At 51.8% G+C, this 16680-nt stretch overlaps 1 protein-coding gene across 6 annotated transcripts in view; it reads right to left on the reverse strand.

Annotated features, from left to right (window-relative positions):
• Positions 1–16680, reverse strand: part of LOC118796279 (E3 ubiquitin-protein ligase UBR5) — a 41710-nt gene that overhangs the window by 13435 nt on the left and 11595 nt on the right. For 3 of the 6 annotated variants that reach the window (XM_036555092.1, XM_036555088.1, XM_036555087.1), the window contains exons 5-34: positions 16312–16431; positions 15320–15596; positions 14582–14741; positions 14096–14245; positions 13164–13375; positions 11815–11931; positions 11462–11572; positions 10801–10955; positions 10177–10294; positions 9883–10067; positions 9300–9409; positions 8604–8716; positions 7984–8127; positions 7342–7453; positions 6931–7085; positions 6616–6813; positions 5861–6071; positions 5010–5136; positions 4692–4843; positions 4495–4590; positions 4225–4348; positions 4006–4103; positions 3601–3755; positions 3399–3490; positions 2868–3014; positions 2664–2782; positions 2280–2406; positions 2055–2184; positions 1480–1640; positions 719–958 (exon numbers count right to left, since the gene is read on the reverse strand). In XM_036555092.1, coding sequence (XP_036410985.1) covers positions 719–958; positions 1480–1640; positions 2055–2184; positions 2280–2406; positions 2664–2782; positions 2868–3014; positions 3399–3490; positions 3601–3755; positions 4006–4103; positions 4225–4348; positions 4495–4590; positions 4692–4843; positions 5010–5136; positions 5861–6071; positions 6616–6813; positions 6931–7085; positions 7342–7453; positions 7984–8127; positions 8604–8716; positions 9300–9409; positions 9883–10067; positions 10177–10294; positions 10801–10955; positions 11462–11572; positions 11815–11931; positions 13164–13375; positions 14096–14245; positions 14582–14741; positions 15320–15596; positions 16312–16431 — 4416 coding nt within the window. Of the gene's footprint in view, positions 1–718; positions 959–1479; positions 1641–2054; positions 2185–2279; positions 2407–2663; positions 2783–2867; positions 3015–3398; positions 3491–3600; positions 3756–4005; positions 4104–4224; positions 4349–4494; positions 4591–4691; positions 4859–5009; positions 5137–5860; positions 6072–6615; positions 6814–6930; positions 7086–7341; positions 7454–7983; positions 8128–8603; positions 8717–9299; positions 9410–9882; positions 10068–10176; positions 10295–10800; positions 10956–11461; positions 11573–11814; positions 11932–13163; positions 13376–14095; positions 14246–14581; positions 14742–15319; positions 15597–16311; positions 16432–16680 lie in introns of all 6 variants that reach the window. The other 3 variants (XM_036555090.1, XM_036555089.1, XM_036555093.1) reach the window with 3 other exon arrangements.

A 16680-nucleotide genomic window follows, 5' to 3' on the forward strand; every position in this document is an offset into this window, starting at 1 on the left:
CTGTGATGAACATGTCAGGAAATACAAAGGCCAGCTCGGCCACAACATACATCACACTTCATCAATCAATCCCGAGGTGTGATCCAGGAGCCCTTGTGTTACCTAAGGGATTAGGTCACCTGGATTCTTTAATGATTAAGCTGAAAATAAGTGTTGAAATGATGTGCCAAACCTCTGCTGGGTCAAAATGTTCCAATAAGTCCTGATGTACCTAGGCTTATCCAAACTTACTGACTTGGGAGATCTACAACCACACTAAAATCTAATTTTAGAAATTTTAATTGAGTACACACACACACAAACACACACACACACACACCCAGTACCAGTCAAAAGTTTGGACATACCTACTCATAGTAAAAAACAAGGAATCTTCCACATTTTAGAACAACAGTAAAGACATAAAAACTATGAAATAACAAATGGAATTATGCAGTGACCAAAAAAGTGTTGAAAAAACCAAAACTCATATATTTTAGTTTCTTTAAAGTAACCAATTTTTTTTTTTTAATTCAATTTTGTTTTGGAAAGACAAACAGACATAGACAAATGTGAAATTGATGACTGAAACAAATTACAAGAATTTAAGCATAAATCTTTAGATCAAAAAGTCTCTGAATGAATGTTTCACATTATCTTCATCAGGTGTATCCTGACTGGTACTGCATGTATATATACACATCTCTCTCTCAGGGCGCTGAGTGCAGGCGCTGAGTACCTGCTGGACTGGTCGGGGGACGGCCGGGGGGGCAGCGGCTCCACGGAGAAGAGCTCCTCGCTGCCCTGCACGGCGTCGATGCTGGTGCTGGCCAGCGTGAAGGGCGCGGTGGGCCGGGCCACGCCCATGCGCACGGGCACGATCAGCGACTCGGCCACGTTGCACAGCTCCTCCACGGCGTAGGGCAGCAGGGCCTGGAACACGCGCCGGCACTTCCCGATGGGCTGGGGGATGAAGTTACTGACACGCGCGGGCGACAGCCAATCAGAACCCGGCCGCCGGGAAACCAGGGCAACAGGTGACAACATCTCCACGGCATGCGCTTTCCAGGATTCCATTCCCAATAAGGTCATCGCTTTCTCAGATCAATGATTTATGTTTGGATTTTTTTCTGTTGCCAAAGTATTTTTGGAGGATTTTTATGGAGAGCTCTAAAAATGTGGCACATGATTATGTTCTGTGGTTGGGACTTTACACTTCTTTCTAAGATGACCAAATACAGAATATCACTGTTTATAATGCCCATTTAAGTAGGTATCCGTTACTTCATTCATTACATCATCTTTTCATACTCTGTATCCATACTCATCCATCCATACTGTTTGAGCCTCTGTTGATCATCTCACATTGGCACAAACAGTGGAAATTCTGAGTGAAAAAGAGACTCTGTGAAGCTGTGAATCCTGCCAGAAAGTGGTCCTCCGGGTCTATCGGTGCAGCCCGGTTTTTAAACAGAGAAAGCCACTGGGAGGGGCGCTTACTTCTTCTTCTTGGACGAGGCCATCTCCACGCTGAGGATGACGAAGACGCGGGCCACGGAGCGCAGGAACCGCATGGTGACCTCCACCGCCTCCTCCCGCCGGCCCGGCGTGTACTTGTTCTGCAGCTCCTTCACCAGCGTCCCCAGCAGCGTGTCGATGAACTACGGGAGCAAAACCGCCCCAGGTTCATTTTATTTCACGTGTCGTATCAGTTAAACGCACATCTGCTACTTGTATTACTTGCTGTTTATTTTACGCGTCGTATCAGGACGTGCTTTGGATTCTGTGAGTGACTGATGTATGGCAGTATACTTGGCTTCCCTTGATAGTTGCACCATCAAGTTAACTTGTGGTAGGGCTTGAATGGTGTTGCACTCACACTCACACGCCTGGGAGAGTTGTTAGACTGGTCTGACACTGTTCATTCAACGGCTCATTAAACTCGAATGGACACACTTAGATTTTCTTAATGCCGGAGGTCGCTCTTGATAAGACCGTCTCTTAAATGAATGTAAAGTAATGTTTCGGCCAATCAAAATCTGGCGCTCTCTCTCAGCGGACCTCAGCGGCCTTACCGTGATGTCAGGGGCGCACTTGACGATGAGGCAGTGGGTGAAGCAGTCGAGCCGGATGGTGCCGCTCTGCTGGTTGAGGTGCACCTGCTCCTCGGGGAGGAGGTGTCCGATCCGGCTGCTGGCGCTCAGGCTGGAGGGGCGAGAGGGAGGAGGATGGGGAGAGGGGTGAGCGGGATCCGGGAGCCCTGGGCCCTCACGGAGAACGGGGCGAGGAGACACACTCACGGGTCTTTGTTCTCCTGGGAGCCAAAGAGGATCATGGAGCGGAGGGCGTTCCAGTCCTGCAGCACGCGCTCCAGGGCGAGCTGGGCGAAGCGGGGCGGCTCCAGATCGTGGTCCGGCATGTCTGAGTCTGACACATAGAGCAGTAACGGTTACCCACCTTCCCCCCCAGCAAATCAGCTCAACCATATCCCAATGCCCTGAGGAAATACAGGCTTCTCCACCCTCAAACAAGGAGATAACCTTGCTGAATGCAGGCTCTTCATAATATTAGAGATTATTGTATTTTAGAGTAATCTGTAATCTTCCTTTTCCTCTCACAGCAAATGTAATTACTGACACTGCAGTCACACACACACACTCATGCACACACACACAGACACACACCTTCGGCATTAGCAGCCTTGCGGTTCCTGTCCTCTCGGATCCTCGGCGGCCGGTACTGGCAGTGCTCCACGCTCTGCCTGGCAACAGTCTGGACCAAGAAGAGCAGGATGTGCTCCCCCCTGTGGCGAGAGCGAGAAGCTCGTGTTACTGCACCGCTGAGAGTGCGGTGGCCTGAGTCCTGGGGCCCCGCGGCCGTGCGCTCACCTGCTGTTGGGCGCTGTGACCAGGCTGGTAGTGGTGAGCAGTCTGTAGAGCAGATCCAGGCGGGCGGCTTTCTGCCCCGCGATAAGCGTCTTACACTTACACTTCTCCCAGCAGTCACAGTAGGCGGTGGGAGACGTTCTCTTAAGCCTGGGGATAACACATAGGTGAGGAAAGAAGCAGACTCCACACGCTACTCTAATGCTCCCAAGTACATTAATCTGCTCATGGCAATAACTCAGACAACATCTCCATCCTGCTCCTATTTCAGACCATCACGACAAAGTCCCCTAAACTGAAATTTGTTGTTTGCCATTTGTACGAGCAAATAAATACACTAAATCCGCATTATGTTCTGCTTGGGGACGTTGTCTGATTATTTATTGTGTTAAAAACATTTTAGCTTATTCCACTTGGTAGTCAGCCTCAAAAAGGCACGACAATAAACAAGCACGCAACTCCATAAAAGGTGAAGGGAAGCGGTGAATCAGCCAATGAAATGAAGCGAGGGATCAGCCAATGAGATGCTCTTACTTGCAGTCGTGTCCCTTGTGGCAGACCCTGGCGCATTCGGTGCAGCAGCAGAGGGACTCCAGCAAGCCGCAGGTCCGGCACTCGAAGATGTCCTGAAAGGGCCACACACAGATCCCGCAACGCTTAGCCCGCGCTCAGCACGAACCCTACGACCTTACCCTAGCTCCTCGCCCGCTGACGGGACCCTCCGACGACAGCTCACCTGGTTGATGTGCTCCGCCCCCGTCCAGGTGAAGCTGCAGGTGTCGTTGCAGCAGAGGACGTAGAGGGGCGAGTCGTCGGGGTTGGTCCCGGCCGGGCAGATCATCTCCATGAACACAGAGTCTGTGTCCTCCTTCTCACTCAGCCCGGACTCACCTGCAGCGGATCGCAAGGGCGGCCGAGTCACGGAATACATATAACACAACCAGTCTGACTGCACCAAGCCACATTAATGCTTAAAATCTAATAATGCACACTTGCTCCAGCCTAAGCCTTACGTTATTCCAGTATGAAAGAGGCAAGCTGTGAGCTGGCTATATTAAGATATAACTTGAAGGTTTTCACATGCACGCTGGACGCTGTGTACCCAGCCGGTCTCGGGGGGGGAAGGGGGGGGGCTCTGTACCTTTGGCGATTTTCTGAGCCGCTTCCAAAATGGTGATGGCAGCTGGGTAGGCCCTCCCGCTGACTGCCAGCATGAAGGGGGTCATTCCGCGGGCGTCCCTGTCAGAGCGACACACGGGAGGGAGAGATTAGAGCGGGGCGCAGCAGGGAAGCAGAGTGACCCTGAACAATGCGGGGCGCGTTCGCGTTTCCTTCCCAGCCCCCGGCCCGGCGCTCGTACTTGGCGGACAGCAGGTCCCGGAGGTAGGGGCGGAGCACCACGCTGTCACACATCAGCTTCAGGATCAGGTGGGCGTTGGCCTTCCGGTCTTTGGACTCGACCAATGGGGGCTCTGTTGAAGGACCTGGCAAAGACACACAATGATTACTCCGGCTATTACAGGCCATTCAATCACCGACAGGAGCACCAAGCTACTTTTGTGGACTAAATCTCATTACCTCCCCGAGAGAGCTGTGAATAACCCATAGTGCTGGACTGTAAGCCCCTCACCTGGTATAGTGGAGGTGCTGGGTCCCTGACCGGTGCCGGGTGGGGCGGTGGTGAGCGAGCCCACAGCGGGGGCCAGAATGAAATCAATATCACCATCTAACAGGGCAAAAAAAACAAGGCCAGCTTCATTATTAAAGAGCTGCAACAGGAGTTTGACTGCAGCGGTTAAGCGTTGACGGACTTCAGCAACAGCCAACCTGGATCCATGGGCGGGGGGTCGGGCACCCAGCTGGGCGGGGCGATGGGCGGGGACACGGGGTCCTGGTGGTCGCTGGAGGAGGGGCCTGACTCGTGGCGGCCCAATCCGGCGGCCCTCAGGGACCGCCTCATCATCTCGCGCAGCCGCAAGCTGGGAAGAGCAGACCTGCATTAAAGCGCGTGGCTGGAGTTTAGTGAGGCGCACTGCATGCTCTGTGACCACACTGTTCCACTGTGACAGGATGGTCTGCTTCTTCTAGTGCAGACAGTGTGCTGCTTGAATGGACCTCGGTTTAAACGGAGCGGAAAGCACGTACCCCCTGCTGCTGGAGGAGCCGGTCCGGTTGCCGGAGCTGTTGCTGGAGACCACGGAGATGGCGTTGGCGATGGCCTCCACCGCCGACAGCCTCTCCGCGAACGTGTTCCTCTCAGACCGCTCAGCTTCTGGAACACACACGGGCAGCCATGACAGCGTGCTGACTGCACCACTCTACCCACGTACCACCGTCAGGGATGGGGTTGGCCTTCTGTAAGCTGCTTGGCTCTTTCCACGCACATACTTCACTCTCTGACTCCCGGTGGTGGCATCATTCACATACAGCCATCAGAACTGCAGAATCACTCATGGTCTTCTACCAGACTCCACAGTGCTGTCTACATTTCCTACGTACAGCTCCTGACACCTGAACACCTCTTATCCTTAGTGAAATATGATGTACTTGATAGATCACCGTCAAGTACTATCTGTCTGATAGTGTAATGTACGTTACTGTAACACTCATGTCTGCTCTAATGGTCGATCATTTCACACTGTCTATGCTGAGAGACAGGGGAAAATTTTCCTTTAAAGACCATTCTAGCACCATGTATACCCTTGCACCTGATTGGTCCGATGCTTACACTGCCTCTCTGAGGTTTCTGGTTTCTGACTGGTACGTTGCTTGTTGTTCTATTGCTGTGCCATTGCCCTGGAAAGTGAGACTGTCTCCAGAACCAGAGCTCTCTCCAGAGTCCGAAGGAGAGAGGGTTACTCAGATGGTGCAGAGATTAGCTAGCACTTCCATAACAACATTAAAAACAGAGCAAAGCACCACAGAAGCAGATCTGGGCTCTGTCTGCAAGCGCGGCTCCTCCCCTCGGCGACCCCCCCCCCCCCCCCCCCGCGTACCCTCCTCCTCCTTGGTCTCCTTGTTGCTGACGGGGAAGCAGACGGAGACGCAGGCGTGCAGGATGTTGCGGTTGCCGTCGCAGCGGTGGCCCAGCAGGGCGGCCAGCGCGTGGGGGCTCTGCTCCAGCAGCACGGCCTGCTCCAGGTTGGCCAGGTAGAGCCGGCACGCCTCGTAATCGCAGCGCAGCACCTGCTGCATCAGCGTCTGCTTCTGCGGGAGACACACTGGGCCACTGAGGACTGGACGAAGCGGCGACCAACGGGGGAGGCCGCGCTTCACCGCGAACAACGCCCTGCTCCAATCACAGCTTGTGGCACTGAGATACTACTGTCAGCTGGCTTTCTATGGAACGGTGGTGTGGGGTTGTGGGTAGGGAATTAGACTTGTAAGCCCTCAGTGCAGCAGGGACAGAAATGTGGGGTAGTGGCAGGGAGCCAGGCTCATAACCTTTGAAAAAACATACTGCTGACATACTTTCAAGAAAGAATCTGACTGTCATGAGAGGCAAAGCCCTCTGCTTAAAGGTAAGGCATGTCAGATGCATGTGTAGATAAGGAAGGTATCTGTACACACAAATGATGGAGTGCAGTGCTAGTGATGAGTAACGCCAGGCTTCTTTAGGTTTATATCAAACATTCAATCACCATACCTTTACCCTTTAACAGGATGGCACCAAAATCAAGTGCAGAAACCTGTAAAACCAGTTAAAAAGCAGAAGTACGGGAGCTGTAAGACATGAAACCAGGGCACCTACTTCCACAGCCATGATGATGACGGCTGCCTTCTTCTTGACGGTGGAGTTGGCGGGAAGGCTGGAGAGGGAGTGAACCCCCACCCCCAGGCTGGAAATGGGGGGCAAATCTAACCAGTCCGGGTCCCGTATCCCGCCCATACAGTCTTTGGCCAGGGGGTAAATTGTACCATTTCCGTCCCTCAGGACTATGGGGGATTCCTTTAAAAAAAAAAAACGCAACATTAAAGGGTCACATCAGGGCTTAGATGAGGTATGAGCTCATGAATGGAATGCGGCTGTGTGTCGGGAGGATGGGTTCCCGGGGCCGGAGCTCACCTGCCCTGCAGTGAAGATGGCCACATTGCGCTCATTCTGGCCCAGAAAGGCCAGGCTGCTGGTGGGAAAGTTATTCTCCTGCTCGGCCTTCCCAGTGGCCAGGTCAAAGATACAGTATCTCACCCAGCTGCCTGTCTTCAGGACAGCATGGACTCCTGAGGAGGAGAAACAACAGAAACAACCCGGTCAAGGACTGGTCCACCAAACACGACCTGGTCAGGGCCTGGTCCACAAAACAAGACACGGTCAACACCTTTTCCATTAAACAAGACATGGTCAAAACATGGTCCACTGAACAAGACATGGTCAGTTACTTCAGCATAATACACCAGGCAGCTAAGTCTGAATAAATGGAATGGTGGAATGTTTCTATCACAGTAAAAGAAGAAACATAAGAAATGGAAAAAGTACCTTTGGAGTCAACATTGACAGCCAATATTTCAGCTTTTTCAGGTATACATAATTTTTTAGGTGTGCGCTGGAAGCAATCTGGAACTTTTGGAGTTCCACCAGTTTTAACTACCTGCCAAAAAGAAGACAAAGAGAAGCAGCGTTAAGAAAAAAAATTTAGTATGAACGGGCGGCAGTGTAGCATAGTGGTTAAGGAGCAGGACTCGTAACCAAAAGGTTGCCGGTTCAATCCCCGCTGGGACACTGCTGCTGTACCCTTGGGCAAGGTACTTAACCCACAGTTGCCTCAGTAAATATCCAGCTGTATAAATGGATAACATTGTAAAGAACTGTAACCTATGTAAGTCGCTTTGGATAAAAGCGTCTGCCAATGAATAAATGTAAATGTAAAAATTCAACACCTTCCTTCTAGAAGGACATAATGTCAACCCACAGTACTTGACACAGAGTGCCAAATAACTCCTCACAGGCTAAAAAAAATTACCTTAAGTTCTCAATTAAGCCATATACTTATAAGAAACCTACATGCTGATTGTCACACACCTGTAAGCCACGTCTGAACTGAAAATTAAAGTATGGACTTTTGGGCAAAGCAAGGCCTCTGGAGGAGGTTTAAAAGGCGCGAGGGGGGTGGCCAGTTACCTGCAGCTCATCGATTCTGAGGAGCCTACAGTCCTGCAGCAGTGAGGAGGGGTCAGAGTCAGAGGGAGCTGCGCTCTGGCTGCTCACGCTGCTCGACGTCCCTGGAAATTTCACAGCAACATATGCACCATCGACTTTTAGCACCTTGAGTTCAAAAGAAAGAGCTCGTTGCAAATGCTGTCATCACCAAAAGGGGCATCACAACAAACAACACACAACAGGGGAGACAGAGAAACAGTATACAGTGCATACAATAACTAAAGTCCATTACGTTACATATTTAGCTATGTATAATGCAAAACATTTTGCTATTATTATTATCGTTATTATTACTAATAAATATTAACATTCAAATATCGATATGCTAGCAAACACAAAATCATTACGGATATGAACGAAGTTGATAAATGTAACTTCATTATAAAATTGGACTGTTGATTTATTTTACTTCTAGTAAGCTGCACAGTTTGTTTTGCCAGTGGTCAGACTACACATGAAAACTACATTTACATCATTCAAATACAGATCTTGATACAACACAGCAAGACCAAACACTCCATTTCCCCTTCCACTCCTCCCACAAGGCAGCTGGGTTTGGTTGATTCTGGGGCCACACCCACCTTGCCTACAGGGACATTTTTTACATCCTCCACAAAAACCACTTCTCTAAGAGGCCACTGCTCCTCGTTTACTTTCTCCTCCTCTTTGGGGGCGGGGGTGGAGCGCCGTCGCTCTGTCACACAGGCACACAGTTAGGCGAAACAGAGACTGCACCCACACAGTCATCCTTACCACACAGACTGCACCCGTACAACCATTCCCACCATACAGACTGCACCAGCACAACCATCTACACCATACAGACTGCACCCACACAACCATCTACACCATACACACAGACTGCACCAGCACAATCAACCCCACCATACAGAGACTACACCCACACAACCATATTTACCACAATACACCTCCATACAGTCATCCGTACACGCGTCCATAAACGTCCCATACACACGTGAAAACATTACACAGGTGCATCTGTGTGTCGCACATCAACAAATTATGTCAACCCACTTACACAATTATACAGAAACAGCCCCACCAACCCCCGTCCACAAACACATGTACACACACACAAACAGAAGCACGCATTCAGAGCTGCACGTGATGGAGCAAAGCAAGCGGAGGGGCATCCGCGTAACCTCAGGATTAGCGAGCTGAATTACAGTGCTCCACACAAGCCTTCTGCTGGCGGGATAACACGCTTCCGTCCCTGCAGAGGGGAGCAGGGCCGCGCTAGCGCGAGTCTGACGTACTGTAGGGGAGAGAGGCGCTGCTGGCGATGGACGACGTGTCACTGCAGGTGGAGGCTGGGGAAGGGGGCGGGCCCATTTCGGTCTTCACCGACTCCGGCTTGCTCTCTGTCCTGCGGGTACAGAGGAGGGGGGAGGGGGGGTGGGGGGTTGGCGAGGTGAGGTGACCGTGCGGGACGGCGGGGCGCGCGTGTTCACCCGTCCCGGCTCTTACTCTTACTCCCTGGACGCCTTCAAGAAAAAAGTCATCTGTTCATGCTGTATCTGTAGCCTACCTTCCCCCCAAGGTACGTCTTTCCATCTTATCGATTGTTATTTTACATTTATTCATTTAGCAGACGCTTTTATCCAAAGCGACTTACTTGTTATGACTGTCATATATTGTTACGTATTATGTTCAAAAACCAAAAAAAAAAAAAAAAACCCCAGAAAAACTCCACACTAGCTTAGCATTTTTACTTTGTATCTTACTGACCTCTTGTAATACCTTACGATGTCTACTCTTAGCATAGTGATGTTCTTATTTATAAGTCGCTCTGGGTAAGAGCGTCTGCTAAATGACGTGATGTAATGTAATGGAATGTACTTGGCTTCCTGGGTCTTGCCACTCTTCTCCAGGCTCTTGAGGCTCTCCGGGGAGCGCAGCTGGAACCTGCAGCTGTCGTTCATGTTCCACACCGACTCCAGGAGCACGCCCACCTTGGGCACGCCCGTGCTGACCGAGAAGGCCACCGCCCCCGCGTGGTACAGGGGGTTGTTCCTCAGACACACCTGCAGGTTCGGGAATTGGGTTCGCATTAACCAATCTCAGACCAACCCACTGCACACTGAGACTGTACGCACCGCACACAGGGAGGTTCAAGGGAGGGACTGTCCTCACCTGCGTTCCCACGGTGATGTTGGGGATGGACGAGATGCCGGCGCTGGACTTTGGCTTCTTGTTCTTGGCTCTTGCCTTCTCCAGCATCTTTTTGCGTTGGCTGAAAGGCACTACACCCCTGAGGAGGAAAAAGAGTTGTATTTTCCATTAAACCTGCCAATTCCAATCTCCCGACATGCAGAACTGCATAGTGTTTTGCCAATTCCACAGGCGAGCGCTCCAGTCTTCAGTGTGTGTTGACACTGAGTGTTCACTAGGTAGCCAGTGGGCAGGCACTAGACAACCAGTGGGCAGGCACTAGACAAGTGGGCGGGCACTAGATAACCAGTGGGCGGGCACTAGGCAGCCAGTGGGCAGGCACTAGACAACCAGTGGGCGGGCACTAGACAACCAGTGGGCGGGCACTAGACAACCAGTGGGCGGGCACTAGACAACCAGTGGGCGGGCACTAGGTAGCCAGTGGGCGGACACTAGACAACCAATGGGCGGGCACTAGGTAGCCAGTGGGCGGACACTAGACAACAAGTGGGCGGGCACTAGGCAGCCAGTGGGCGGGCACTAGGCAGCCAGTGGGCGGGCACTAGGCAGCCAGTGGGCGGGCACTAGGCAGGCACGCTCACTCACCACCAGTAGAGGCAGGTGTCAAGCTGGGCGCAAGTGTAGAGGGCGCAGCAGTGCAGGGACACGATGCGCTCCCCCTGCAGCTCCGGGAAGGCCTGCGCCGAGTGCTCCAGCTTCGAGGCCACTGAGCTCAGAGTGTCATCCACCCACGTCGCCACCTACAGGCAGGGAGGAGCACAGCAGTATGGTGTGACATGGACCACCAATTTAAGGGAGATTGGGGTTGTTTTGATCATATATCAGTAAAACGAGTAACAACAAGTAGAAAAGGGGGCAACGATCAAAGGTTCCCCTGAATATACAACCTTGACAGCTCAAAGGTCGTTCTGTTATGACACAAACACAAGAAAGTGCTGCAATTTCAGTTAGTCTTTCAGACTATGAGCACAGTCAAGTCAAGATACCCATTAAACACCTATATACTCATTCATTCAGTGGATGTTAACATTTTCTTATTCCAGGTTATGTTACCAAGGAAGTCACAGCAACCATGAGTGACTCCAGTTTGCAAGAACTGAGACACAATTTGCAGGACAACCATGCTTAATTTATTTTGGGGTAACCCTGATTTCAAGTGGAAAAAAAAGAAGCCACAAGCCAATTCGTCCCATTCATCCATCATTACACCATGAAGGTGTGGTGGGAGGCGGAACAGCATGTGGACCTTGTTGGACTCCGTGGCGACGGTGGCTCTGATGCTGTTGGCGGACAGGAGGGTAATCTTCTCATTGGTCAGGCCCAGGAAGGCGGCCCGCGGGTGGTGCACAGCGGGGTTCTGAGGGCGGAGACGCCATGGGTTAAAAAATGCAGCTGGACCACTTCCGAACAACACAATCCACCAATGACCCCTTCAGCATAATCACGCATTGAGTAACCTTTTCACTGGGGCTGTATTAATGTGTCTGTCCTTCTCTCCTTCATGTGAATAAGCAAGGGGTCACAGTAAAACAAACACAAAACAAGCATTCACATAAAACGATGACCATACATTCAAAGTGTGCCAGGGAGGACTGTTACCTGTGTGTTCCTGTACGGTTCCGGTTCGGTCCACTTCCACTGGTACAGCTCTCCTTTGGTGCTGACCGCCACCAGCTCTGAGTACAGAGCCCCGATGCTCACAAACTTAGTGCCGTCCTAGAGGAGGAGGGGGAGATATCAGTCTAACACACAGAAATTAAACAGGAACGAACTGCACACAAACTTAGCGAGGTCCTAGAGGAAGGAAAAAACAAGTCAAATGAGTCAAAGATACAGCCATTAAACACCAACAGCACAGCAACTCTGTGGAGACCCGGAGGGCAAATCCTTTGTTGTGAAATTTGTACTTTAAATGAGTTTCCCTCTTGTGCTGGTGGATTAATGTCTCTTAGACGCGAGGGAGACGCAGCTCACTCCATTCTCTGGCCCAGCCATAAACAGGCCTCGTCCTCACAGGCGACCGTGGGAGCACAGGAGACAGGCCACAGAGAGTGGAGCCCTGCGGGCTTGCTCATTCCTTACGATTTACCGGGAATCTACCGGTCGCCTCAGACTCAATCAGCAAGTCTCCAGGGACTAAGGGACCAAGACTCTGCCGCCCTGTCACAGTGCTGTTGTTCTGCAGAGAAACAGCGGTGGGATTCTCTGCAGGAGAGAGGAAATGGCCCTGGCCCTGGCTCTGACAGCCGCGCCCTCCGCAGCTGTCTCCATCGCCCTGGAAACGGGGTGGAAAACTGAACTGAACGGGATCGCTGTACCCCCCCCCCAAACAGAGCTCCCTGTAAGTGTTCTGAACAACCACCAGCTGCAGTGGAGGGCGGGTGCGCTTTGTTTACAACTCTGCAGGCTCCTGAAAGCTGGTTAGGGAACAACCACAGACCGGCAACAGGAAGGAGAGGCTTGGGAACATTGGGCTGTTATTGCCGAACGCGACACTCGGGACACTTCCTCCTCAACAGTGATGTCATCCTGTGATTTAATGGCTTCTGTGTATTGTTTTTAGAAACTCCCATCTAATAAATGGCTTGCAATGTGGAATCCCATGACTCAAAGGTCACTGTGTAAATTATTAGAAGGCGCTCTGAAACAAAAGGAGTCTTTGAAAAAGGGTTGCTGAAGGGCACCTTGATTGATTATTTGTTAAACCCCCTTCCACAGGGAATCTGTATGGTGTATGCTTGGTGTGGCCAACTAAAGACTTCCCCCGGGGTTTCATTTCCACTGCAAACCCTGATGACAGATGCATGTTATGTATTAAAAGGAAGATCAAGTATGGACATTTCCTGTAAGACTCTCATATGAGGGTGCATTCCAGCCAGCGCATACAGCGTACAGGTCACATTCTGACAACATCATGTTTACTGAGGCAGAACGGTGGGGGGGCAAACCTTATCGGGCCACCACTGGAGGTCCTCTCCCAGGGACACGGGGCTCTGGGTGGGGACGCTCTTCCTGTCCAGCCCGGGCTCGCCGTCCCTGCTGGTGGAGCCGCGCTCGGCGTCAAACGAGGCCCCGTCGAGCCAGCGCCGCTCACGCAACCTCAACACAGACTCACGCTCGCGCAACAGCTCCGAGTCGCGCTCTAGGGGGAGAAGGAGAACTGGTATGCAATGGGGTCACACCAGTGGGATAGACGTAAGCCACTCTCTGGGAAAGACCCTTCGCATGAACACACAAGTCGCAAAAAGGAAGTGGAATTAAAAAAAAAAAAAAAAGACTGTCTACGAAATATACCGACAGGCAAAACACATGGTCACAAATGAGGCATGAGGCATGCATGTTTTGGTGCTGGGTGCAGTATTTTGGGGGGGGGGGTCTGGGGGCCCCTCTGTAAGCAGCTGTGTCTGTTGGGCCTTTCTCAGAGGGCTCACTGCAGTCTGACCTATGCATTTTCACACTAGCTGAGGCAGGGCTTTTACAGTTAAAATGACCTTTAGTGACTGCGCACTGCACCCATCTCAGCATACAGAGAATGAGACTGCAACATCTGCCTTGTAACAAATTGGCTAACCAGTAATTTGGCATGCCTTGCTAACGTAAGCCTCAATGCATCCTAATGATGGTGCTGAGAGAAGCTTCAGAAGCACACGGGGGATTTCATTACTGTAATACTGTAGCCAATAGCAGCGGCTAACACGCATCTGACGGACTGAGCACGAATCAGAGCAGCGCAGGGGCAGAGCGATACTCTCTTGCTCCTGAAGTTACAAACTGTCAGGGAAGCTAAGGTATATATAGGATGGAATTAAGCAGCCGTCCCGCCGGAGGCCTGTGAGTCGTATGTAAGTGTGGGGGGCGGTGCGGTGCCGCTCTGAGATACCTCGTGAGGAGCCGAGCCGGGACAGTGAGGAGCGCCGGAACGAGGGGTATCCGAAGTAGCTGATGTCCTCGGAGAACATGGCGTCGGCGTCGATGATGACGCTGGGGTGGGCCGAGTGGATGTCCGCATCCAGCAGGGACATTAGGTCCTCTGGAAAGGGGGGGGGGGCACACACGCAGAAATGCCACTCCCGTCACACACAGCTCGCAACACGCGTTTAGCAGAAGCAGCCGGGTCTGTACCACAGAGCCCAGATGTGGTCCAAAATCCCTAAATATCAGAGCTAATGGGCAGTGGGGTTAAAGCTACACAGTAATTGGGGGTTTACTTCACTGCAAAAAAGGGGATATCATGAGGCTAGGAAAACTTGAATGCATTGCTCAGATGTGCCAGCTCCTCACAGAGGCCAGAGGAGGTAGGGGGTAGGAGATGTAGGAAGATGCTAGTCTGGCCATAGTTCAGTTTGCCACACGCACGCACACCTACCTCCAGGCAAGTAGGACTCGCTGGCGGTGTCGTCCCCGTCGTCCCCGTCCTCGTCGTCCCTGCTTAGCAGGTTGTTGACGGCCAGGTTGACGTCCAAGTTGGTGCGCTGGAGCTCCCGGATGATGACGCTCCTGGACTTGCCCTGAAGGACCACCTGGGCCTGGAGAAGGGGCATGGCCCACGTCAACCATCGACCTTTCCTCTATCTCCTTCTACCTCGATTCAAAAGTGGTTTAGAGCTCTCTGGATAATGTGTAAGTGCTGAATCAGTGTGGGTGAAACTATTTCTTAGCTGACTGAGGGCTGGATGGAGCTTGCACGGAGGTTGGACGGAGATTGTGTGAAACTGCATGGGTGTGGAGGTTTGTGTGAAGGCTGCAGGAAGCTGGAGGTTGTGTAAAGGTTGAGGAAGCGAGTAGGAAGTTGTGTTAAAGCTTCAGGTATGTTAGGAAGGTTGTGTGATGGCTAGGTTGAGGCTGCGTGAAGGTTAAGTGCATGTTTAGGATTTTGTGTAGACACTGTGAAGGTTACGGCTGTGTTTAGGAGGTTGTGCAGACAGTGTGTGAAGGTTACAGGAGTGTTTAGGAGGTTGTGCAGACAGTGTGTGAAAGTTACGGCTGTGTTTAGGCAGTTGTGCAGACACTGTGAAGGTTACGGCTGTGTTTAGGAGGTTGTGTAGGCATTGTGTGAAGGTTACGGCTGTGTTTAGGAGGTTGTGTTTAGGGTGCCCTGGCTGACCTGGGAGATGAGCTCCTCGGGGATGACGGAGGCCGGGATGACGGGCTGGGGCTGGCTCCCCAGGAGGCCTGAGCCGCGCTCCCTGCCCGTGCGGATCACCCGCGTCTGCCTCCGGGAGTCCCGCGCCGCCGCCGAGGACCTGCCGGAGGAGCCCCCGCCTCCACCTCCCCCTCCTCCTCCTCCTCCTCCACCTCCTCCTCCTCCGCCGGCTCCGCCTCCACCTCCGCCACTGCCCCCTCCCGCAGCTCCGCCGTTCACCCCGGAGCTCCAGCGGCTGCTGGAAGGGAAGGAGGCCCACAGGTCAGAAAGACGGAGCCGGCGAAAGACACGACCGAGCCCTGCTGGGGACCGCGCCAGTTTGGCCAACCCCACTCTTTGACTCTTAACACATCAGTGCACACAGGGCCTTTCCCACATCATTAATAAAACAGAGTCTTCTGACAGGTTTCACGACAAATCCTCATTAGTGAGTCAACACGGGAATAATGTGAGTTCCGCATGAATAGAGAGAAACCTGATCTCTGAAACTAGGTCTGGCCTTTTTTGGATTTATGATCAAATGCCCAAACGGTAATTACCCTGCCTGTTTTTCAGAAAGACGGCACAGACAGAGAGCTGGCAGAGCAGATGGGAGAGGTTTGCTCTGTAATAGCAGATGCTGCTGTCTGGCTGACGGGGAAATCAGACAAAAAGTTTACACGGCCATCAGCCCTTAACCATTCTGTGCTCTGAAGGAACGGTTAACCCCTCGTGGTGAGTCATGCTAATGAAGCGACAGATTGGGACACAAAATTCCCGAAGGGCTGACTCAACAGTTTTGCTTTTACTCAGCACTGAGCTAATGTCTGTCAAGTCTTATTTTCGGGAATGACATTAAAATAAAAAGAAGAAAAACGCAGAGAGAGTGAGTTTGAGGTAAATTTGGCTCGGTGGCACTTCGCGCTGTGACCTTTCACTCGCGCTATGACAACGATGTCCCTGCCAAAACTTACCCAAGGGTGTTGCCTGCCAGTCTGCCCAGTGTGTCAGACCCAGACAGGAACCAGGGCGGATCACTAGTCCTGCCTGGCCTGGGGGTCCTTCCTGTCCCTGACCCACTGCTCAACTTTGAACTGGAAACAAAAGATGGGAAATCAGTTACAAACCTACAGTGCCCAATTAGATGACTGAAAACAACCCGGGAACTCCCAGGTCCTAAAGCCCTTCGGCTTCATTAGTAACTGAGGGGGAATGACAGGGACTAGCTGTAGGCAACACCCTTGGGCTTGGGGTTAATGGTGACTTATTCTGCGATTTTAGTCTTTTCCCATAAAAGCTCCTACGGCCTTCCCCTAAACATTTTATATTGTTGCTAACTAATG

This window comes from Megalops cyprinoides, chromosome 21 (assembly GCF_013368585.1).
Source record: "Megalops cyprinoides isolate fMegCyp1 chromosome 21, fMegCyp1.pri, whole genome shotgun sequence".
NCBI lineage: Eukaryota > Metazoa > Chordata > Actinopteri > Elopiformes > Megalopidae > Megalops > Megalops cyprinoides.